This window comes from Gossypium raimondii, chromosome 8, assembly GCF_025698545.1.
Source record: "Gossypium raimondii isolate GPD5lz chromosome 8, ASM2569854v1, whole genome shotgun sequence".
Lineage (NCBI taxonomy): Eukaryota > Viridiplantae > Streptophyta > Magnoliopsida > Malvales > Malvaceae > Gossypium > Gossypium raimondii.
Window position 1 is genome coordinate 62,489,313 of NC_068572.1, and position 23,148 is coordinate 62,512,460.

At 35.8% G+C, this 23,148-nt stretch overlaps 6 protein-coding genes and 1 pseudogene across 9 annotated transcripts; 5 read left to right on the forward strand and 2 right to left on the reverse strand.

Annotated features, from left to right (window-relative positions):
- The first annotated feature begins 468 nt into the window (after nt 1–468).
- Nucleotides 469–5,998, forward strand: LOC105793006 (ubiquitin carboxyl-terminal hydrolase 23). The gene is made up of 11 exons (XM_012621912.2): nt 469–983; nt 1,340–1,454; nt 1,656–1,766; nt 2,035–2,207; nt 2,397–2,723; nt 3,005–3,130; nt 3,561–4,181; nt 4,271–4,444; nt 4,534–5,167; nt 5,315–5,411; nt 5,562–5,998. Exons 1-11 carry the CDS (start codon nt 642–644, stop codon nt 5,719–5,721), a joined length of 2,880 nt encoding a protein of 959 aa, XP_012477366.1. The 5' UTR covers nt 469–641; the 3' UTR covers nt 5,722–5,998.
- Nucleotides 5,999–6,658: 660 nt separating this feature from the next.
- On the forward strand, nt 6,659–9,521 carry LOC105793009 (uncharacterized). The gene is made up of 8 exons (XM_012621916.2): nt 6,659–7,123; nt 7,415–7,456; nt 7,993–8,075; nt 8,158–8,259; nt 8,346–8,560; nt 8,653–8,747; nt 8,826–9,065; nt 9,158–9,521. The coding sequence occupies exons 1-8, from the start codon at nt 6,982–6,984 to the stop codon at nt 9,202–9,204; spliced, it is 966 nt and encodes a 321-aa protein (XP_012477370.1). The 5' UTR covers nt 6,659–6,981; the 3' UTR covers nt 9,205–9,521.
- Nucleotides 9,522–9,541: 20 nt separating this feature from the next.
- LOC105793007 (APO protein 2, chloroplastic) lies at nt 9,542–12,241 on the reverse strand. 3 transcript variants are annotated; one of them, XM_012621913.2, is made up of 4 exons: nt 12,079–12,241; nt 11,716–11,858; nt 10,963–11,315; nt 9,542–10,529 (listed from the first exon to the last, which is right to left on the reverse strand). In XM_012621913.2, exons 1-4 carry the CDS (start codon nt 12,107–12,109, stop codon nt 9,698–9,700), a joined length of 1,359 nt encoding a protein of 452 aa, XP_012477367.1. In that variant the 5' UTR covers nt 12,110–12,241; the 3' UTR covers nt 9,542–9,697. The 3 variants fall into 3 exon arrangements, with proteins under 3 accessions (XP_012477367.1, XP_012477368.1, XP_052490487.1); XM_012621914.2 differs by having other exon boundaries at nt 11,716–11,813; nt 12,079–12,238; XM_052634527.1 differs by having other exon boundaries at nt 11,716–11,797; nt 12,079–12,201.
- Nucleotides 12,242–13,704: 1,463 nt separating this feature from the next.
- LOC105793761 (agamous-like MADS-box protein AGL80) lies at nt 13,705–14,469 on the forward strand. The gene has a single exon (XM_012622603.2). It carries the CDS (start codon nt 13,705–13,707, stop codon nt 14,467–14,469), a length of 765 nt encoding a protein of 254 aa, XP_012478057.1.
- Nucleotides 14,470–15,266: 797 nt separating this feature from the next.
- Nucleotides 15,267–19,116, reverse strand: LOC105793012 (uncharacterized; annotated as a pseudogene).
- On the forward strand, nt 18,674–20,931 carry LOC128031858 (uncharacterized). Of its 2 annotated transcripts, none has more exons than XM_052634609.1 (4): nt 18,674–19,448; nt 19,906–19,976; nt 20,086–20,269; nt 20,564–20,931. In XM_052634609.1, exons 1-4 carry the CDS (start codon nt 19,329–19,331, stop codon nt 20,756–20,758), a joined length of 570 nt encoding a protein of 189 aa, XP_052490569.1. In that variant the 5' UTR covers nt 18,674–19,328; the 3' UTR covers nt 20,759–20,931. The 2 variants fall into 2 exon arrangements, with proteins under 2 accessions (XP_052490569.1, XP_012477376.1); XM_012621922.2 differs by having other exon boundaries at nt 18,679–19,448; nt 20,086–20,476.
- A 218-nt stretch (nt 20,932–21,149) lies between these two features.
- On the forward strand, nt 21,150–22,881 carry LOC105793011 (uncharacterized). Its single transcript, XM_012621919.2, has 5 exons — nt 21,150–21,565; nt 21,645–21,744; nt 21,843–21,942; nt 22,015–22,103; nt 22,372–22,881. Exons 1-5 carry the CDS (start codon nt 21,340–21,342, stop codon nt 22,682–22,684), a joined length of 828 nt encoding a protein of 275 aa, XP_012477373.1. The 5' UTR covers nt 21,150–21,339; the 3' UTR covers nt 22,685–22,881.
- The last annotated feature ends 267 nt before the right edge of the window (nt 22,882–23,148 follow it).

The window sequence follows — 23,148 nt, forward strand, 5'->3', positions numbered from 1 at the left end:
AAATTTTAATTTAATATGTAGAGATTAATTTATTAATTTTTTAATAAAGAGGTAAAATACAATTTTAAATGGTTGTATCGTACTTTTACATTGTTTTTAAATATTGGCATTAAATTTAATGAATGTTGAAATATATTCAAGATAAAATTTTAAATATATTCGGAATACATAAAATATTGGAAAATAAATTAATATACTTTTGCCTATGTATTTATCAAAAAAAAAATCACCAAAGAAAAAATTTTAAAATTGTATTTGTAATCGGAGATTTTATAAAATTTACTTTTAAGGAAATTTGACGCCAGTCAATTCTTTGAACTCCACACAACGTGGCGGTTCCCCATTGGTTGTTTCCAAACGCGTTGTACCAGGAAAAATTCTAATCAGCTGCGTCGCACTCCACGCTAACCAAAAAAATTCAACAACCAATTAAAAAAGTATTAAAATTTAATTTTGGGGTGTTTGCTGTAGGGTTTAATAGTGAGCTTCGTCTCTCTCTCTCTCCCTCTTTCGCAGAAGCCGAAAAAGCTCTCTGCTTTATTATCATTTTTTCTTTTTTGCATTTTTTTCCACTGAAAAATTCTCTTCGTTGGAACTGAAAACGGGGACGGAATTTATAGGCTAACAATCTTTTTATTAACATGGAAGCGACGATGATTAGTAACTCGGAATTGAGAATCGAAGCTGAAATGGAGGAGCGTTCGGATCTTGGAAACGGGTCATTGGATTCTGCTTCTATCAGTTTTGACATTTCTAAGAAAAAGATCGAGTTTCATCCAGCGAGGAAGCCCTTTAATGCGTTTAAAAGTTTCGACGATGGGGATTTTAGAATCGAGACGCTGAACACTGGGTCGGATACGAAGCGTGTAAACGGGGTGGGATCTGATCTATTGAGTGCTAAAGGAAGGAAGGCTGATGGGACGGATAAGTGGGAGACTGGTTTGGATCCAATTCTCGGTTTGAAGATTAGTTTTCGTAAAATTGTAAGCTTTTATTTCGAGTTCTATTATCTTGGTGGCGTTTAGTATTTGCTTAATTTTATGAATTTATTGAAATTCCATCCTTTTTCTTGTCTTGTTTTGGATATTTCATGAATGGTTAAACTGGGTTACTTCTTTGAGCTTGCTTCTATATAGAATACAGTTTTTGGTTATTTTTATGGCTCTTTTATATCATTTGAGCTTTCTTGGTCTTCTGAAAATAATATGAAGTGTCTTCAATCAAATTAGTAAACTTAGTCTTCAGTGTTGGATTTTGTTGTTGTTATTATTGGAAAATGCTAATATAGGTGTTTTGTTTTAATTAATGAAGCCACTAACAGGGTTTTCAAAATTGACAGGGTGCTGGTTTGGAGAACCTTGGAAATACATGTTTTCTTAATTCGGTATTACAATGTCTGACATACACAGAGCCTTTGGTAGCTTATCTACAAAGTGGCACACATCAAAGTTCTTGTGAGCAAAACTATGATCTTTTCTCTCTATTGTTCTTTTCTTCCTGTTATGCGGTACAATATAGACTAGTGTTTTGATTTATGTGCATCAATGTCTATGCATATGGTTTTGGTGTTCCGGCCTTAATGCTAGTCTAGTTTTACATGTCATGTTTATGTATTTTATTTCTGATTATGTCCATGTTCCAATTGGTTTATGAAGGCCGTATTGCTGGGTTTTGTGCCTTATGCGCTATCCAGAAACATGTTAACCGTGCTCTACAATCAACTGGGAGGATATTGGCACCAAAGGACCTGGTCTCAAACCTACGCTGTATCCTTTTTGTGTGTCATATCACTGACTATTCTGATATTCAGCTGAGGTGCATGAAAATTTTGCTTGTTAATCTCTACCCAACAGAGATTAGGTTTGGCAATGCTGTTAGCTATAAATATCTGAAATTCATTTGAGGGAGTTATTTGTTTAAAAACACAAATTTAAACCTGACGTAGCATTGATATTAGTGGCTAATTATTGTTTCACCTGATTTAAGACATTTTGCTCTTTAGTTACCGAATTTGTGATCTTAACTCATGGTTAGGCATATCTCGCAACTTCCGAAACTCTCGACAGGAGGATGCACATGAATACATGGTAAACCTTCTAGAATCCATGCACAAGTGCTGCTTACCTTTAGGAGTATCAAGTGAATCCCCTAGCTCTTATGAGAAGAGTTTGGTGCACAAGATCTTTGGAGGTCGCCTTTGTAGTCAGGTACATTTTTTCTTGCTGAACTATGATCTGACCAAATTGTAAATAGTTCTGCCAGATCTTGACAATTTTGGACATGTTGCAGTTATGCAAGAAATATTGGTGCACTTAATAAATATTCAAAGTTTGTTTAAACTTATTATGAACTGATGCTCCCACACATTATTCAATAGCTTCTTGTTACTTCTTCAGGTTAAATGCATGCAGTGTTCTTACTGCTCCAACACATTTGATCCCTTCCTAGATTTAAGTCTTGAAATAGTCAAGGCAGATTCCTTGCATAAGGCACTTAAGAATTTCACTGCTGCGGAGCTTTTAGATGGAGGAGAGCGGCAGTATCAGTGCCAACGCTGCAAGCAGAAAGTTAAGGCAATCAAACAGCTGACAGTTTACAATGCACCTCATGTACTTACCATCCATCTGAAGAGATTTCGTGCATATGATTTTGGGCAAAAGATTGACCGCAAAGTTGAATTTGGTCCGACCTTAGACATGAAGCCTTTTGTCAGTGGTTCCAATGTGAGTAAGCATTTGTTGAATACTGTTACTTTTCTCTGTTGAGTGTGTTTGTAGGCTATCGAAGCCATTCTTTGTGAGGCACAAAAAGTAGTATCAATAGAATAATGCAATGCCATATGAGTTTCTTTCTCTTAAGACTTTTAAGGGGCCGTGATCCTAGGAAGAAGTTTACTGTTCAGTTGCTATTTATTCTGTTTGATTTTTAATCCATTATGCAATATGTACAGCATTCTGCTGTGAGGAACCTAGGCTTGAAAACCTAAGTTTGTTGGACTTGGCAGGAAGGAGATTTGAAATACACTCTTTACGGTGTTCTGGTTCATTGTGGATGGAGCACTCATTCTGGTCACTACTACTGTTTTGTTCGCACATCAAGTGGCATGTGGTACTCCCTTGATGACAACAGGGTACTTGAAACTACTATTTTCCTTTTAGATTTTTTCTTTCTATTAGAATGCTAGTAGGGTTTATCAGTGAGTGGTGGTTATTGTCTTCTTATTTGGAAAAGGATCAAGATGCTGAAATGTTATTGACCATGTTATTTTTGCAAGCTGTGGAAGCTCATTGTTACCTTTGAGTCACGTGGCTTACTGTGCTATGTTTTTAAGTTGCAAGAGATGTCCACTATTAGAACTGGATGGCTACTTCAACCTTTTCGAATATGACATGCTATATAGATTTATATCATTACATGTAATTGGATTATGAGAGATTTAAGGGTGGAGATGAAGAACTGTTTTTCTTTCTTATTCCATTACTTGAAGGATTCCTTTCTAGGAGCATTATTGTTGATCTTGGGAATGAGCCTTCTTATTTGTTTCAAATATAATGCAACAGGTTGTCCAGGTCAGTGAGAGGACTGTTTTGGAGCAGAAAGCTTACATGTTGTTCTATGTTCGTGACAGAAGAAATACTGCTCCAAGAAAAACTACTGGTATTCTTCAGAGGGATAACTTAAAAGCAAATGTTAATGGAAGGTCTGTTTTAAATCAAAATCTTAAGGAGCATATGCAAACTTGTTCCGTTGGTAAAAAGTTAAGTGCTTCAGGCACTTGTGCTGCTATGACTCCAAAGGTTATTGTTAATGGTGACTTGTCAAAGGAGACAATCATGAAGGAAGTGCCATCTCTGCAAAACCATGTAATGGCAGAAGGTTCAGTGCTTAAGGAGTCTTTTTTCCCCCCTTTCAATGTGCCATCAAAAGACTCATCAGAAGCATGTTCTTCAAATCTGGTTCAAGGTGAAGACTTGCAACCATCAGCTTGTTCTGTAGGTGGGAATCTTGGCAGTTCTAAAACAGAAAATTCAACTGTTACTACTGGTGGCAAAGATAGTGACTGCAATGAGAGGGGAAACACTAAAGGTGGTTTTGAAATCCCAGTGACCTTATCACCCAATTGTGGTGGTTTCCAGAACTCGGGCACTGCAAAGATCGCGAGTAAAGAGACCCTGCAGAAGGTAAATATGCATGTTTTATTCCCTACACAGGCTTCTGTCATGGGCAGCATTGACACCTGTTTCTAATTTCTACACGTTTATGACTGCAGATTAGTTGTGCTTCAAAGATTGAGGTTTCAAGCACTGTTGCACTAGAAGATTTGATAGGAAAAGCAGTGAAGAAAGTTCCTGGTAAAGCTCTATCTATGAGTACTACTAGTGAAACATCAAAGAATGCTCAGGCTACTATGTCTCTAGATAAGCCAATTTGTAACGGTAGTCAGGTGAATATATATCTTATTCAGTATTTGCCACTAGTAATAATAGTAGTACTTGTATATTGATTTATGGTTTTTTCCCTTACCATTTCCAGGCAGGAGATGTTTCCAGCCACAGTACCATTGATAAGACACTGAATGAGAGGGGAGACAATAGTAGCGAAAAGAAAATTTTCAAATCCCCTTCGAGCATTCCAAATGGATCTTTGGAAATTAAAGCACCCTGTAAAAAGCCAACGAAGAAGCATCTGAAGCGTCAGCTTAGAAACATGCATATCGGTATAAAATTAAAAATTTTCAGGGCATCTCTTCACATGCACAGCAAGAAGAAACATAAAAAGAGCAAGAAACGCACATTAAAGGCCCATGTTCTTTTAAAAGATAATTTATTGGATAAGGATTGTTTTCCCTCTGATCTAGGGTCATCTACATCTGAGAAATTCAGCACAATCAGTTTGGGTTTGATTCATCATAGGAGGAAAAAGGCAGCAAATAAAAATGTTAACATTAACTCCGGTTCTTTGATGAATAATATAAATGGAGAAGTTAAAGAGAGGATTTATCAGAATGGTACTGTTCTTGCAAGTGATCAGCAAGCAGAAGGGAGTTCTGGCTCAGTCTTAGAAGCAAATTGGCATAATTCAAGAGAAATTGGTTCGTTTAAAGATGGAAAAACAGGCTCATCTCCAAATAGGCATGTGCTTACCAAAGGTCTGGGGGAGACTGCTGGTGCGTGCTTGTCGAAAATATCTATTTCATCAGCTTTTTTTGCCACGTACTTTTGAAATTCATTTCTCATGTGCATCATCTGCATTTATTTTTTGTTATGCTCCCATTCCATTCATGTTATTCTTTGGGCTGTTTTGCTTGCTGCAGTTGCCAGATGGAATGATATGGACATAGTATCTCCTGCTCAGACCATAGAAGCAAATGATTCGGAAAGTAAAGGAATTGGTTATGTTCCAGATGAATGGTGAGCGAACATAGATGTATTCTTTATAAGTTATGAGCTTCAACTGCGAGTTCCATTAAGATTCAGAAAAGAAAGTGCTTTCCTGATTTTCTGATAGCATTGTCTGGTTTGAAGCTTGTAATCTCCTAATGCCTGTTTAAACTTGTACAGGGATGAAGAATATGACAGGGGTAAGAGGAAGAAGATAAGGCAAAATAAGCACAAGTTCGGCGGTGCAAATCTTTTCCAACAAATCGCCACCAAGAAAACACGGTTTAAGAAGGCTAAGTTAGACCATTCTAAATCAGAAAACCGACCATTCAGGATATGAAGTAAATCCATTATCAATTTGGAGCAATTTTGACCTGTCTGTCTGCTGTTATAGTTTATGCAGTAATTCTTGCTCTCTTGTTGACATGAGCTAAATTGTATTTTGTAACCAGGAGAGTGTTTAAAGTGGAGAAAAAAAAAACATCAGATAATTGTAGTTTTTCCTATTCCTTTTCCTTTTCTGAAGTTTCTTCATTAGATAGTTGTAGTTTGGGACACACGGACGAAAAGGACCTGTTCTATGGAATAAAGAACTTGTGATAGTAAATTTTGGTCTATTATTAGTGTATGTCAAGTCCAATGCTGCTAAATTTTAGGTTAATAATACTAACTTTTCCTACAAGTTGTCAAATTTACATTCGATGCTTCAAACTGGAAGCTATTTAACAAGAAAGCGTTAAGCATCTATTCATTGGGACTTCCGTCAAAGCTCAAGAACATGTATTTTTTTTCAGTTGATTTACAAACATATTTAGGATCTTGTATTAAAAGTTGGATTGTAATTTTTTTATTGAAAAAATGAGCAGTACAAATAGATAATTTTTAATGAAAATATTATTTATTATAGTGTAATTCAATTATTTTTTAAATGGGGAACAAAATATAATCTAAGTTTAGTATAGTGCTTACTTTTACCAAATAAAAAAAAAACATCTATTCAGTGGTTACTGTTAAAATCTAGTACAGAGCTTAGCAGAACTACATAGTACGCACTACGCAACATACGGCTTGGAAACTTTCTAGGCTTTTTCAGACAATGTATGTGTGAAATTGGACTGGACTGAAAACCTGAAAAGCCTCCAAAGGATTCAAAATTAAAATCCAAGACCCAATGCTTTAAGATATGCCGAAAGCCCAGTTATACTTTCACGGTTTTTTGGGTTAATTTTGTTACAATCCAATGTTTTGAGCTAAAAGTGGAAAAATTCCTGCTTCATACTAGTAACACCAAGTTGCAGTAATGCTTGGAAGGATTTCTGTCTCGTTCAGACATAATTCAGTTTCTCTCGGCTGTTCTGTCTTTCTCTCTCTCTCAACATTTCAACCAACACGTCTTTTTTTTTCTTTGTACCCCTAAATTCCGCAATCTAAGTCAATACAGCTAAACTCACAAGCATGGCATAAGCCTCAACCTTTTGCTTTTAGCTCTTTTTTGACTTTGGGTTTGTTGTTTGATCAATCAACATGTAGTTTTTGAAGATAAACAAATAGATTGAAAGAGAGAAAGAGTGAAAAATTCCCTCGTTTTTCGAATTAAAATATGAGTGTTTCTTTGACTGTAATGACTTTCAACCTGCATGAAGATGAATCAGAAGATAGCCCAAATTCGTGGGAGAAAAGGAGGGATTTGTGCATAAGCGTCATCACTAGTTACTCCCCTATTATTCTTTGTACTCAACAAGGTATGCCCCTCTTCTTAATCTATACATTGGATCTTTGTTCTAGCTGTTTTTTTTTCTTGATTTGCATGATCTGGGTGTTTCCTAATTTGACTTTTGGAGGCTGGTTTTATGTTCTTTGAGCTAATCTTTAGAGCTTTCGATATTAAAAAACAATTGGTTGGTGAATAGAAACTGATTGAATGTGTTGGAGATTGATTCAAGCTGGTTTAAGCAATTTGGGATCGTCCTTTCTTTGCTGGATCTGATTTTATTGTAATTGTTATCATTTCCATTTTGGGTATTTGCATTCAGGCGTTAAATCTCAACTGGATTATCTTCAGCAGGGTTTGCCAGGTATATAATCTACCAATTTTTAGCCTAATGTTGAGCAGTATAATCTATAAATCTTACACTCAAAGTATATTCTAACTACACCAGATAATGAGATTTAGAATTTCAGATTTATGCTTAAGCTTTTGTTGTTATTTCTTGTTAAAAGTATCATATCATGGAGGCCCTTCTCTTAAAAAATTTATTCATTTTTACTGTTAAAAATTGGTCCTTGTATTTTAGCATGAGATACACATACAAGGTGACACTATTTGGTTATTTTGTCAGCCATTCCAGTTTTTAACAATAGAAATGAATGAAAATTTCAATAGAAAAGATCAGTTTGCTCTTTGATCTAGTGTACAGGGTCTGATTTGCTGATTTCTTTAGTAAAGGAGGCAAAATGTAATTTGACACCTAGTACAGTGGCCTCCATGGTATTTTTACTGCTGTTGCTTCTATAAAGTGTGTAAAAGTTCTACAAATTAAATTTCAGTCTCCTGTCATTATCTTATGATTCATGCTGAACATGGATGGGTTTGGTTTTTGACCTTCCTTAGGTTATGATCAGTTTGGAATATCGAGAAAAGGGCCTCAGGATACTTCGGATGAATGTTGTACAATATTCTATGATAAGGAGAAGGTATCTTAGTAGTTTTGTTGATTTCCATGATCAATTATTCCGGGATACAGTTTGCTAACATTTGTTTCAATGTTGATTGAAGGTAGAACTGATTGAAGGTGGAACATTTTGGTTGTCCGAGTCACCTTCTGTTCCTGGGAGTACATCGTGGGGTTCTGTAGTTCCGTGTATTGCAACTTGGGCTATATCCTTTTATATTCAGCTTGCCGCTTGTTGTTACCATTCATAGAAATCCATTGTGTTTATTTATTTCCTTAACGTGATGCACACACGTTCCAACTTAAGGGAGTTGAACCTCCGGGATTCTCATTCCAAGTAGTAAATACTAACATGGATGAGTTCAGTCCTCGTGCTCGTAGACGAAGTGCTTTACTTACGTGGCAACATATTGCATCCTTACCACCTAGCTTACCTGTTGTGTACTGTGGAGGATTTAACACACAGAAGGAATCAACGACAGGGCGTTTTCTTCTTGGGAGATCAAGGTATCTTTATTTGGTGCAAAACCTGTTATGTGTCTCTCGGCGTTGAAGCAAATTCCAATGTTGCTGGCTGTTTTTGTATTATTTCTTTGCAGAGAGCATGGTGTGGTGGGAGACATGAGGGACGTGTGGCCTAATGCTCGGGTGAGGAAAAATGTGTCCCTCATACGCACTTATCATGGCTTCAAAGGTACCCTTTTATACTCCAACTGCTGCTTTAGTAGTGAGGTGTGATGATTCTCGGGACTTAGCAATTTCGTCCTTTCAGGTGACAAACAGGGAGCTCTTGAATTCCTTAAGTTGATATTTCGAGCACTGTGCCTCTGTTGGGACCGACAAACTCAGGATTTACACATAGACTGGATTCTTTTCCGGGGACGATCTCTGATACCGGTTTTATGTCAAGTGGTCAATGATAACATGGATGGTTATTACCCATCTTCACACTATCCTATGTTTGCCGAGTTTCTTCTTCCACGTACTGTGAGATTGATCGAACCACCTACAAGTACACAAGATGAAAACTAGAAAGCTATTTGTTTATAAGCTACAATTTTTTTTTTCTACTTTGAAGCTTGTCATATTTTCTTTGTTTATCAGAAAACAGGTCTGTGGCGACCGTGAATTATCCATGGCTTGACAAGTAAATTTTTTCAGTTGTAACAATGTCTTCTCATTTCTCATGGCCGGAAAGGTAGAGGGAAAAAAGGTGAAGAAGGCAATTCAAAATTGGTTCCAATTTGTCTGTTTTCGGTCAATCACTTAGTCCAGGCAATGGATCAAGGGGGAATATGTCAAAAAAGAAGGGGGAAATCTGCAAATATTCAACTCTTTTGAACCTTTGATTGTCTTTAAAGTTACATTCTTTTGGTTATGGAAATGAGGTGTTGTTATTTAATGAACAACTTTTAGTTGAAACACACATCTTTTCACTTGCAGAAGGAAACATTGTTGCTTGTCTGAATCTTGGCTCTACCCAATCAATCATATAATCACGTATGGTTATTCAGTAAAATAAAAGTAAAAGAATTCATAATAGTGCTTTGCTGCATGGTATAAGCAAGCAAGCTCTACAACCGTCTGATGAACAAATTTACAATAAATGAAGATACGAAATAATGCGCAAAACTCATTCAAGGATCAGACTACCATTTCAGCTTCTCTAAGGCTAGTAGGGATCCCAATATCTAACCTCATGGTTGGTTTATATTGATCGGGCACATCAGCACCAGCCTGCACACAAATTTCCACCACAGCAGGGGCTTGCCCGTAGAAAGACCTGAGCTCACGCTGCAATGGCGGTCCATTTACATCAGGCACATGCCAAACATATCTTGGAGGTATCAAGTCATCCAGCACCGCTGATTGCCAACCGTGTTGCCCATTTCGTTGCTGGTGTTTGTGGGCACCACAATTCTGTGCTTTGTGTCCTGAGGGACCAACATGCACCTCTGGGCAGTATCCACAAACCCTCACAGGATACATCCTCATTAGCTTCTTCGCACCTCTCCTCATCTGTTCCCATGCTTCAAGTGTTTCCTCAGCAAGTTGGATTGTTTCCTCTTCATCACGAGGAGCTACTATCTCTGTATCAGGTATTTCAGTCAATATGGGTTTCAAGGGAGGTTCTGGGACCGGATCTGGTAGTTCACTTTCATCGGCATCAACAAATTCACTTTTACCAATCCGAATGATTGGCTTTCTTCTCCTCTTTGTTGGAAATTCGGGAAGATCGACACCAGCTTGGATGCAGAGCTCAACAACTGCAGGAAGCCGAGGAATTGAGAATCTCTCATCATGACGTATACGCTTTCCAAGGCGATCATATAGGTGGTAGGAATCAACTGGCACGAATACATCTTCAACAGTTGCATATGTCCATTCATGAAGACCCTTACGGATGGAAGCACGGTGACCCCGACATGACTTAAATGGATGCCCAATGGGACCAACATGAATTTCATTACAATAACTGCAAACATGTGAGATCAAGAGATCACTTCAGCATACACATTGAAGGCTGAAATAATCTTACAAAGAGTCAGCCAATCACTTGCAAGACTAGCTAATGTAAGTAAGTGCAGTAATTAATGTGAAAAGTGAGAACATTGATATTACAAGGATACTAAATAATTTCAGTGAGAACATTGATAGCACCTCTAAGATGGCCAAGCGGCATACATGGCACTCATTAACTTTAATGCAAAAAGTGGTCTTTAGATGGATTGGTAGTAAAATGAAAAATATGTAGTAAGAAATATCATGATGTCAAATGCAAAATTTATTTTATAGGTGTCTACTGTTTACATTACAACGAAAGAGGTTATTTTTCACTAAAAACACCGTGCTTTTATGAATAAGGATGTTCGTAAGGACATAAGCAAAGAAGAGGGACAAAAACATACCGGCAAGCATGAACTTTCACCACCTTCAAGAGTTTCTTGAGATTGTTAATTAATGTAATCCTTTCATTGAACACATCGTAGGCAAGGGGTACTAGGCTTTTAACAATTAAGCCATTCTTTGGAGGTGGAACTGGTTTTTTAGGCTGGCCTCTGCTTTTCTTGAACCTCTCCCTAGCAGCTCGCCTCAGCTCCACAATGGGCACGGGGAAGGGCTTCTTCTCTTTCTTGGAATAATAGCGAGGCAAATCCGCATTTTGAGGGTGATCACATCTAATAACCAATGCACATGGTTGATGTAACTTTCTTGATGGTGCTATAGGCTTTGACTGAAGTTTGAGTTTCCCATTCCTATGCTGTGGAATGCACCGATTCCAAAAATATGCATAATATCTGTTAGTTGTATACTAAAACTAACAGAAAATTAAGAAACAAAGAAGAGACTCAAGAATCTCATATTTCATCTGGTATTAAAGAATGATGGTATTAAAATTACGATACTGCTGGATTCTATTCAACATGCCAAGGGTCTGAACTAGACAGTTGTAAGACATTTATAGTTAGATTACTCTCTAAAATCTGCTTGTAAGTTAAATTTATTACCTGTGGCTGTATTGAACAAGGATAAAACATTTCAATAATTGGAAGTTTGAATCAACCATTCTATTGGTTCTTGAGCTGAAGCTTTATTAATTGACAAATGGAAATTCAAAGAGTAAGTTCAGTAGCTAAGTAAGGAGTAAAATGCAAACATACCTGGAAAGAAGAAAGTGAAGTAAGGCTATTGAGTTTCAGAAAATCAGCTCTGGAATGGTATGAAAGCATTGATGGCCCCATTCTGGGAGGCAAACACACTAATTTACCATGAGACAGATAATTCTTGGAATTAAAATCCACCCCTGAAACCATAATTACAATATACTTTTTTTTTAAAAAAAAACTCGTATTTTGAGCTTTGATAAGCAAACAAGTCCAAAGCTTTAATAATCTCAAAGAAACTATAAAACCCTTTGGTTGATTAATGAAATAAAGGAGAATGAATTGAAGAATGGAAACCCAGAAAATAGGCAAAGATGGAGAAGAAGCAAATGGATTTAAGAGAAGGAAAGAAAAGCTTACAGCAGCGCATTGAAGAAGGGGAAGCTGACATTTTTACATCAATAGAAACATCATCGGTTGATTAACAAAGGGGCTTTCTTTTTTGTAAATATTATCTAAATTCTCAACCTTTCAACAGAATCAGAGATTCAACTAATAATAAGCCATATGCTTTTAACAATTAGCAGGCCATTCATATGGAAAATTTTCTTTAGTTTTAGCCTTATTATTCTTTTTGAAGGCTCCACTAAAGCCCAAGAAGACAAAGTTGTATGGGTCCCGTGGCCTGCTCCAACATCCTATTTCTTCATGTAAAAGAAATGGAAAATTTGAAAGGATAAATATCAAAATTATATTTCAACTTTGATTCAATGAGTAATTTAATATATGAACTTTGATTTTAGTTTAGATATATACATAAAATTTTGATTTTGATTCAATCATATATATTTAAAGGAATGAACACATCAATTTATTTTTATATTATATAAGTATAATTGTTTGTGTATGTAATATATAAACACAAAGTAGTGTTATATCAATAATTATTTTAGTGGTTTGTGAAAATTGAATCAAATGAAAAATAAAATTAAAGTTGATGTATAACATTGCTAATTGAACCGAAATTTTGTGTAGTTTTAAAGTTTATCCTTTAGAAAAGAAGTTCGTATTCGGTTATGTTTATTTGCGATACAATAATTTTGTAAAAGAAAAAAAGGAAAGGTATTCCCAATGTATATAATACATTTTGATTATACAAAATCCAAACACGTTATTATTATTTAAAAAATCAAATTATTACATTTCCTAATTAATAATTACACTGATTAGGTAATAAATATTCTAATATGGTTATTATACAACTGCTACATACCATTTATGCATTACAACTTTATTTTTGGTCCACAAATTTGAATTTTACAATATAAATTATATAATGTTCATCCAAGGAATAAATATTTTTATATACTTTTCTTTTTCCATGGTATTTGTGTCAACAGCTGAAATTTACAATTTATATAAATTTAAATTTCTTTTTATTGTTTTATGATTAAATGCTATATAATGTCTTTGTGAACAAATGCATTTTATTTTAAGTTGACATCAAGATCTTATCTGGCTAGACTTTTATATATACATTATATATCTGTCATTCCCAAATATATATTTATATATTATTCGTATAATTACGTGACGAAGATAATTTTTATCCTTTTTACTTAACAAATCATTTGATATTATATATAATTCATATAAATACATGATGACTTTTTTATTACATTTATAATTAAATCTACACGAAAATTTAATTATTGTAAAAAAATCAGAATTAAATTCTATGTAATTATCACATTACAATTTTGACATCCGATGATATCTTCCATATAAATACATGATGAATTTTTTTATTACATATGACGTTACTTTATGATTAAATCTAAACGAAAACTTAATTATCATAAAGAAAAATCACAATTATATTCTATGTAATTATCATATCCGATGATACCTTCCATATACAAAAATTATTAGATAATATTGAATATTAAATTTGTGTAGATTTTGACTCCCTTCATTTCTATATATAACATAAACTTGCGCTTTGGGTAAGCAATACCTGAGAAAAAAACCTTTGATTTGCAAGGCATGACGAGAAAGAAAGTGAAGCTTGCCTATATTACCAATGACTCGGCAAGGAAAGCCACCTTCAAGAAAAGAAAGAAGGGTTTAATGAAAAAAGTGAGTGAACTTAGTACCCTTTGTGGTATCGATGCTTGTGCTATTATGTACAGTCCATATGAGTCCCAACCGGAGGTTTGGCCATCGGCTATGGGAGTCCAACGAGTGCTGTCCAAGTTCAAGAAGGTACCCGAGATGGAACAAAGCAAAAAGATGGTGAACCAAGAGAGTTTCCTAGCCCAGAGGATCGCCAAAGCCAATGAGCAGCTCAAGAAGCAGTGCAAGGATAACCGAGAAAAGGAGATGACCCATGTCATGTTCCAGAACCTTAATGGCAAAGCCGGTATCCTTGGATTAAACGTGGTGGACTTGAATGATCTCGCTTGGTTGATCGATCAAAACTTGAAGGAGATCGACAAGAGGGTCGATGCACTTGCTAAAACATCTCTTAATCCCCAAGGCCAAGGGGGTTCATCGTCGTCCGTGACTGTGCCGCCTATGGTAACGCCCGAAGTGGCTAGTACGGGGGACATGGTGCAAGGGGAGGTGAACAACATGGATTGGATGCAGAGGCAACAATGGATCATGGAGCTGATGAATACTAATAATAATCCACAAACACAAACTCATGTGGGATTTAGTGGCGAAGAGACGGTATTCCCATTTGGGGATAAGATTCATAACGTCAACAATGGCCTTTGGTCCAATGCTTTTTTCCCTTGGGAAAAATAGAGTTTCATTTCAATTTTTATTCGTTTGCTTCTGGTATTGCCTTTTATCATTTTATGTGATCAGCATACATATGTGATAGTATTGTGTTTGCTGATCTTGCTCACAGTCATTTCCCTAAATAATGTTCCTTAGGATTCAAACATATGATTATTGTTCAACTTCACATTTGTTATATTATATTATATTATATTATTCTCTTCATTTGGAATTTCTTTTTCTATACTTAAATCTTATTTAATGAACAAAATTATAGATTCATAAATTAAATGTAACTTAACATATATTATTTTCTGATTTAAGAGTTTTAGAGATTAGGAATTGTATTATAAAACACCAATCAATACTAACATATAATTATATTAAATTTTATATATAAATGATATAAAACAGACCTAATTAATAAGTTGAATTGATTTTAATTGAGTTTATTTGAATCCCTTAATTTGTGTTGCAAAAGCATTTTTATCCTCATTTGGTTTTGAAGATTAGGGTTAGATTATTTTGGATTCAAATAATTAGGGTTCCTTTTCAAGTTATTTCATGTTTAAGTTAGAATTGGACAGGTTTAGATTGTTAACTTTTAAGATCAAATCAAGTTGAGTCTTGTTTGAGTTCAAGATTGAGTTTAGATTAAAATTTATAAGTCTATCTAAAATATTACAAAATATATAAAATATTTTAAAACTTATATAACGAAAACTATTAAAATTCTAAAACTAATTTAGAATAAATTAAAAATATAAATGAACTTTCATTCAATGTACACCGTATATAATTGCATAGATGAAATTTTGATTTTAATTTATTGTACAAACTGTAATTGGCACAATCATAGATGTAACACTAATTTATTTTCACTTACTACGTAAAAATAGTTTTATTTATCACAATAGTCAAATTTCATTTTTGATCTCTATCTTTTACCTAAATCTAAGTTGTAATTTCAATACTTAATTTTTAACATAATTTAATTTTTATATTTTTATAATGTTATTTGTTAATCATAATAATTAATATTATTAACTCGATTAAATTACGAAAGTGGTATGAGTGATTATTTGTTTTACTAAAAGGAAGCGGAGATAGTAGTATATCTAAATAATATTGATAATTTATTTGCTTTTTTAATGTTTTGAAAAAAAAAAGAAATACTAATTAAGCAAATGCTCCAAATACTTAGAGTAGAATATTTGCAAGCCAAAAGAGCCACAGCTAGTCGAAGAAGAAGATAATGGCGCTTGCTTGAATGTTTTTCAGAACTTCTAACCTCTGCAATCAAAATTCTCTTGATGATCTTCACAAGCAACATCCCCATAGACAAAAATTCCCACACTGCTACTACACACAAACTGTAACTCCAAATCGTCCTCCAAACTATAGTTATGGAAACAGCAACAAATGTGTATCCACCGTAAGCAACTATGTCGAGAAATGGCACGTCTCCATCTCCGAATGTATGCAGCGTTGCTTCTAGTAGGACTTGGAATAACCAACCAAGCATTCCTTTGTAGCTTGCACACCTAGAGCTTCAGGACTGAACCTGCATTGAAAAACTTCGAGGCTTAACTCGGATCATGCAGTAAGAAGCGAGATTCAACAAATACGGGTTCGGAATTCATCTGTAACTAGGATTGTGGCATGGAAAAGCTATTGATTCAATGAAATAAGAGGATTGAAAGGGATAAGTTGGGACTTGCTTTCCACTGATGCCTAAAAAGAAGCCTGCTAGAACTACATATGTGCCAAATGCCATCAATGGAATGTATAGATCAGGTGCATTTACATCATCATAGAAGGCTTGTAAGTTAATGTACTTGTTTCAGTTTCTCTCATCCAATGCCCCTGGATGAAACAAACAAGTTCGAGTCAGTTTCTAAGATGACATCGGGTTGGCGATTCGGAAGCTAAGTATTTACTAGTGCATACCTTATGCAGGAATGGGAACAAGATTAATTTCAATTTATTCATCACATATTGATCATTCACTTTGAAGTAACATCGGCTGAAGGAAAATCACCTACTAAGAAGTTACAACTTCATCTTACATTGCCTTGCACATAAGGTGAGCCTCATCCTAAGAGCTTCGCCCGGTAGGCACCTAATTCGGTTTCGATCAAATCTGTTCCAGCTCCATATATAGCATCAGCAAACGGATCCATTTGCTTCCTTGTTGCAGCAGGCTGGACAAAGATCTGTTCACATCTTCCTTAACCATGTAATAACGTTATATATATATATATATTGATGATGGACAGTAGGTCTCTAGTTCTTATCATCAACCAAAAGGACAAGCTAAAGTTCTGAAGGAACAAACTAGAATTTGGCAGCTCGGATTCAGCTGCAAATGGCTCGTTGAAGACTGACATTGCATGATTTCATCAAACATCAAAACTAGTTAAGCTTTGTAATTTAACACTCAAAAACGATGTTCAAAATGAATTGAAACAGGTCGGACGTTGCATTCATGAGCACGAACTGTAGCTGTGAAATATACTCTAGAAACATGCATTATCTAGTTAATTAATTGCCACTTACCTTCTGCTCCCTGTGTATTAAAAATTGCCATTAAAACCTCCAAATTTGACCAACCTCAGCCTTTGTTTGGAATCAAAAGTTTAAGTGCAAATTCCTTCCTGTGGCAACCCGATATTTTCTTTGTTTTGTAATGATGATATATGGCATTCTGATTGATCCGCTTCCCAATGTTACATACTTGCATTGATAGGAGGATCCTTCCATAAACTGTTTTCAAAATTCAAACTACTACGTATTTGGACCTCAACAAGGATGGAATGTTAAACAGGCAAATAGCTTGCTATTACCAGGCTTTTGCAATGTTATAACATTAACCCACAACTGTAAAGGGCTCGGAAACCCAATTTTCATTGACCATGGTTCCTTTGGGCCTTCATATATAGCTTTGACTCTTAAAAGGGGTACAATTGCAGGCAGCGCAGCAGAGTCTATCAGTACAAGTTTGGGTAAGTCATTTGGCTTAGCTTTTCTTCTTTCTTTTTTTGTGGTACTCTGTCAGTTTCAGCTTTGTATAGCATAGGGACCGCTAACAGTGATAACAAAAAATTGTGCATTGACACTTCAACATAACATAACAGATCCTTCCTTCACTTGTTCCAATTTCTGTCTGCAACACCTTCAAACCAAAGGGTACTGTTGGCAGTTTCCTTGGATGTCGCCTTTCACTAAATTTCCTGTTTGAAAAAAATATTTTCACTTCGACGATCATTTGTTACACAAGGCAATTTCATCACCATTATCATTCTCAGCTTCTGGCTATCATTTCTATCACTTTTTTCATATGCAAACAAGATGAGAAAAAGAAAAAGGAATAATCCTGATTTGTAAACAGTAACAATGAGCACTACAAGTCATCAATGGTGGGAGTGGCCACTTTGTTTTGTATTTGTCATTTAATGACCCACTGCCTTAACTCATAAGCAAAGATACTAGCACTTGATTTTAAGAAAAAGAGCATGCTTAAACAGTTCGAGAGACAATAGAGGAACATAAAAAGTACATTATTTTCCACCTTTTGTCTTCTTTGCTTATCCGATCCATCATTTAAGCGTCTCTTTTTTTTTTTTTTGCTTTTTCACCATCCTTTCGAACTTTGTTAAAATATCAATTCAAAGGGGTCTATTTAACTAGAAAATTTCAACTGTCAAGCATTTATGGATGGCTAGGCCTTGGAAAGATAAGATTAGGATGGCCATGGTGTCTGATTCCAGGATTTGGTGGGTTGATTTGTCAAGTAGTACTTGCTAGTTTCATTCAAAAGGTCGTTCAATGAGATTACTAGTTTAACCCTACTGATTTAATAGCAGGGAAACTACACAGGCAGGTAGGCAGCCTGCAAATTGAATTAGATCCTCATCAATTCAATAAGTTGACCTACTGACTGTGACTTTTGGGGTTTATTCCCTTCTTTTTCTTTAATAGATGGTAGGGTTAGAAAGGTGGTGGGGAAGTATTAAAAAAAAACATATATGGGGGAGATGGTGTGGATGCAGAAACATCCTTGAGAACAAAGAAAAGGGTAGCTTAGGAAATTTATAGACAATGCATGGGCCTGAAATATAATAATAATGGTTAATGTAACTCCAAAAACATTGAAATCCATCATCAGTGTCTAAAAAGTAAAAGGAAAAAAGATGATGACTTTGTGGCAGTCAAAGCCTAAAAATAAGGTACCTTGAGCAACTGAAACACTAACACCAACAGCAGCATCAAGAAGACAAGAAGAACAAACACATCAGGAAACAGCATCATCTTATTTTCTATCCTCGCACACACACACACACTGCTTTATTTTCAACAACCAACAGCTCACAGGGACATGGCATGAAAAACAAAGGAAACATGGGGAAAACTCCACACACGCACTCTCCAAGACTCAGTCCACACATCACCCTCTTTCATAAATGGACCAGCTCAGCTCTGCTGGACCAAAGTTTTTATGTAGAAGATAAACCAAAAAGAATAGATAGGGGGATGATAATATAGGTGTCTTCCAATGTGCTCCATCCAACTCTCTCAAACCAATTAAAAACATGTTTACCACAAATACCCTTCTGCAATCCCCCCCAAAAAGTCATCTTCATCACTGTCTCTATTCTCTAAAGATCCCATTTTTTTTTCACCCAGTTATGTGGGCTTCTTTGTCTTGGTCAGAGTTTTCACAGAGTAAACAGGAAGCCAGAACCTTCCTCTCTCTCTCAACACTTTTTCTTTCCTTTTTTATTATTTCTTGCCCTCATCTCTTTATTTCTTGTCAAATACCCTTGTCTCTTTCTCTTCTCCATATTTGTGGGTCTCTTAATCTCATCCCTGTGTTCTGAAACATGAAGAAGATGAAAGGGGTTGCTGCTTCTGTGGAGTATTCTCCATACCCCATATACGAGGACCAAAGGAACAGGTTCAAGCACCACAGCCTTATGCAAGACTTCGACGACTTGTTCAAGGTATTAACTTCTTGCTGCTTGTTTATATTTTTGTTAAATTTTATTAGATCCGGTGTTTTTATTCCTCTTGGATTTGTTTCTTTATTTATTTTGGTATATGTTATTGCCTTCAATCTTCTAAGAATAAGGACTGGATATGATCTTTTGGATCTCTTTTGTTTTGTTTAAATTGATGGTTCTCTGTTTACTGTAACGTTTGATGATAAAAATATTGATTTTTTTTTTTTGTATCAAAATCCTCAAGTTCTTAAAAGTGAGAATATTTCATACTAGTAATTTAAGATCATGGCTTTGTAACACTAAGTCCGAACCGCACTTATTCCTTCAAAAATAGAATTGAAGGCTCATTTACTGTACCAAATTTAACTGCTGTTTTGTTGTTTCTGGAATTATTAGTTCGTTTATACAGTTAAGTCCTCAGTTTTGTTTTAGCTTTTGTTTGCTTTGTGTTCTTCAGGAAACAGAGGCTATGAGAAAGAGATCGCAGGTTTTGAAAGATAAAAAATTGACCCTTTTGGCTGAAGTTCGGTATGATCTTGTACCGCCATAAATTTGTTGGATTTGCATGACAGTACCACTGTAATTTATTAATATAGTGTTCATATTTTGAGTTTCGATCATCTTTTTCGTTCTTAAGGTTTTTGAAACGGAGGCACAAGTTCTTGATGCAAAACCTAACTTCGAACACACCGGCCGAACAAAGCTTTGCGCATTCACAAAATAAGGTGATCAGAAGTAAACTAAATACGGAGGAAAAGAAATCGACCGGAAAGGAACGTACTTTGGGGCGCCTAGCTACAGGTTTCGATTTGAACCAGAAGGTAAAGACCAAGGAAACCACTTTAGCTCATCCTTCTCCTATGTTTGACTTAAACCAAAAGCAACAGAAAGTTTTCAGCGAAAAGGAGGAAGTTACTTTGCGAACTAGTTTACCGGCTCTCGACTCATACCAGAAGGAAAGGCCTTATAGCGAAAAGGAGGCTACTGCTCGAAGCATGGCGCCGGTTTTCGATTTAAATCAGATTTCGGTGATCTATTCGTAGTTTAGTATAAATTTGCTTTTTATAATCTTTTCTGTGAAGGGTTAGTTTCTTATAACTTTTCATCCATTGCAGACAGAGGAGGAAGAAGTACAAGCTAGTAATAACTCAATGGGAGTAGAGGAATTGAAGAGAAGTTCACTTAGAATTGGAAGTGATGAGCAGCACAATGATATTAAACTATCAGCATGCTGGAACACCGGAAACGGCCCGAACCGAGTCGGAAAACGGAAGATCACGTGGCAAGATCAGGTGGCTTTGAAGGTTTAAGTCTCTTGTGATGGGAAGTGCTTAGCTTTAAAGGGTTTGGGACCTTATTAGTTTAGCTTGCCGCCCTCCTCTGGCTCTATTATTCTCGCTTTTGTAAAAAAAGGAAATATAGTTTGCATCTAATGAATTTATAAAAGATAAATTTGAATATCGATGCTTATCCTAAACCAAAATGTTGTTTAACTTGCGTCATCATTCATGTTTGATTCTTGGAGTAATCGAGAAGTAAATTTGTTGCCTTGCATTTTATTTGTGGTGCGAAACTACTTGTTGAGAGATTCCACAAATTTGTTCAAGTTTTTTTCTCGAATATTCTTTTGGCAAAGCCTCTGTAACATTTTCCATATTTTATAAATTTATTTCATAATGTCATATCAGCGATAACTTGGCATGTCACATCATCAATTGAAGTTCCTGTCACGTCAGATAAAAATAAAATTTTGTAATTATACCAAAAAATGGCAAAGGCGAAGGACCTTTCTCTCTCTTTCAATTAGAATTTCCCCCAGCACAAGCTACACCATGATGCTTGTGGCTTTCCCTAAAGAATCAAATTGCTTCTTTCTTACCATCTGCGTAAAATGGGTAGAGCCTGCCTTGGATATATGGTGTTTCTTCAACTCACACAAAAAGGCGCTTCTCCTTATTTCATAGACAGCATGTTGAGTAACCAAGTTCAGGATTTGGTGATCCCAAGGGCTTCTTTGGAGAAGCCAAGGCGGTCCATTGGTTCCTCTTATTCTTATTCTAAGCTTCCCGAGGAGCCCATCAAGCTCTCTGTTCGGAAACTGGATGGCTCTTCCTTTGGTACTTTTATCGGGTTTCTTTCGTTTCAGTATGTTGAAATTGTTACATATGTTTGTAACTTTGTTTTTGGTTTCTGTAGATGTTGAAGTTATAAAGTCAGCCACCATCGCCGACCTCAAGCTGGCTGTTCAACACGTGTTTAGTCATATGCCAAAGAAAGGTCCCGGCAAGATTTCATGGTATGTATTCAACAACTCTTCGATTTTGGAGCTTCTTTTGTTCATCTTGGCAAAGCACAAAAGGATTTTGATTCATGTGTTATTGACTTATAATGGAGGCCACATGTTTGGGGACATTTTTGCTTGTGCTATGATGGTCAGAAGTTGCTCACAGACACTGATCATATCATGAATTATGGCATCAAGGATGGTGATCAGGTTTGTACATGTTATGTTTCCTCTGTTTTTACAACATAATTTCACATAATGACTTTTTTTTTCCCTCACCAGCTTCATTTTATTAGGCATGTCACTTCCAGCTATAACCTGACAAAGATTCAATCAAAGAGAAGAATGGCTGCCCAAAAACAATCATACTTGTATGGCTTTTTAACTTTGTTTTAAGCATTACTTTTAACACCAATAAATAAGAATCTGGTACAAGTAAAAACTGATTTGGCAGGCCTGGCCGCCCTTATTCCCCTCTAATTTCAATTTTTTACAGCAATGCTGCCCATTGATTCTCAAAGTAGTTAGTATTTGTAGACTCTATGGCTTAGATATAGTAAACACGATATATACATGCTTTAATGTTGTCATAATTTCCGTATCAAAACAATGGATGAGGAGACCATTCGAAATATGCAGGTCGATATCAAGCTCAATGAGCACTTTAGCATGTGAACAAAACGGTGAAGAAGATGAAGACGAAGATGATAAGGAGGCTGGGAGATGCAAGAGTGGAAATGACAAGAAGCAAAGTATGATTGTACAACAAGAATGCCAATTTGGTCAGTTATGGAGAGGTTGGTCCTCGCATTCAAAGACGTCAACCGTTAGAAGAAAAGGATCAAGCCAAGGCAGGGTTTGCCAGCCTAGAGATGGTCCTGGTTTTGTGGGGAATTTTAGGAAAATCTATCAACTTTGGGGTACTGCTAAATATTCTCCAAAGCCCAAATGAAGGGAACACTCGGAGGTTGCCTATATGTTTTCATTACTGCTACTGTTGCTTTGACTTAGCTTAGCACTAAGGCTGTTTTGTTCTGAATCCTTAACATTATGTTTGTGTCACAACTTTTTAAAAGTTGTTTACTTGCATTATGTTTCATGTTTGATTGTTGGAGTAATGGAGAAACAAATTTATCGGCTTGCATTTTATTTGTTCCTTAGCCTCCTAGTTTTTTTCCATATTTGCTAAGCAATGGGAAGTTGCCGGCGGCTCCCTCCATATTTGTACATGAAGTGGAATTGTCCTCAATGCGCCGGTTGCTTTTCAACTTTTGGCTATCTGCACTTTCAAAAGTCCAGCAAGGTCGAACTAATGGTATTTTAGATTCGGATTTAGCCAAATACCTAGAGTCAGGATCAAAATAAAGGGGATTGCAGCTAGATGACATCAATTAAGGATGACTATATATATAGGCA

Excerpts from the sequence above, each read along its gene's own strand:
- LOC105793007 (XM_012621913.2), bottom strand. The coding sequence starts at position 12,109 with ATGTCAGCTTCCCCTTCTTCAATGCGCTGCT. Across the intron at positions 11,859-12,078 it reads CCCTTCTTCAATGCGCTGCT|GGGTGGATTTTAATTCCAAG; the intron begins GTAAGCTTTTCT and ends TTATGGTTTCAG. Across the intron at positions 10,530-10,962 it reads GTGAAAGTTCATGCTTGCCG|TTATTGTAATGAAATTCATG; the intron begins GTATGTTTTTGT and ends ACATGTTTGCAG.
- LOC128031858 (XM_012621922.2), top strand. The coding sequence starts at position 19,329 with ATGAAGAAGATGAAAGGGGTTGCTGCTTCTGTGGAGTATTCTCCATAC. Across the intron at positions 19,977-20,085 it reads ACCCTTTTGGCTGAAGTTCG|GTTTTTGAAACGGAGGCACA; the intron begins GTATGATCTTGT and ends TTCGTTCTTAAG. Across the intron at positions 20,477-20,563 it reads TCGATTTAAATCAGATTTCG|ACAGAGGAGGAAGAAGTACA; the intron begins GTGATCTATTCG and ends CATCCATTGCAG.
- LOC105793761 (XM_012622603.2), top strand. The coding sequence starts at position 13,705 with ATGACGAGAAAGAAAGTGAAGCTTGCCTATATTACCAATGACTCGGCA.
- LOC105793011 (XM_012621919.2), top strand. The coding sequence starts at position 21,340 with ATGGGTAGAGCCTGCCTTGGATATATGGTGTTTCTTCAACTCACACAA. Across the intron at positions 21,566-21,644 it reads ACTGGATGGCTCTTCCTTTG|ATGTTGAAGTTATAAAGTCA; the intron begins GTACTTTTATCG and ends TGGTTTCTGTAG. Across the intron at positions 21,943-22,014 it reads GCATCAAGGATGGTGATCAG|CTTCATTTTATTAGGCATGT; the intron begins GTTTGTACATGT and ends TTCCCTCACCAG.
- LOC105793006 (XM_012621912.2), top strand. The coding sequence starts at position 642 with ATGGAAGCGACGATGATTAGTAACTCGGAATTGAGAATCGAAGCTGAA. Across the intron at positions 1,767-2,034 it reads CCTGGTCTCAAACCTACGCT|GCATATCTCGCAACTTCCGA; the intron begins GTATCCTTTTTG and ends ACTCATGGTTAG. Across the intron at positions 3,131-3,560 it reads ACTCCCTTGATGACAACAGG|GTTGTCCAGGTCAGTGAGAG; the intron begins GTACTTGAAACT and ends ATAATGCAACAG.
- LOC105793009 (XM_012621916.2), top strand. The coding sequence starts at position 6,982 with ATGAGTGTTTCTTTGACTGTAATGACTTTCAACCTGCATGAAGATGAA. Across the intron at positions 7,124-7,414 it reads TATTCTTTGTACTCAACAAG|GCGTTAAATCTCAACTGGAT; the intron begins GTATGCCCCTCT and ends ATTTGCATTCAG. Across the intron at positions 8,260-8,345 it reads CGTGTATTGCAACTTGGGCT|ACGTTCCAACTTAAGGGAGT; the intron begins ATATCCTTTTAT and ends CGTGATGCACAC.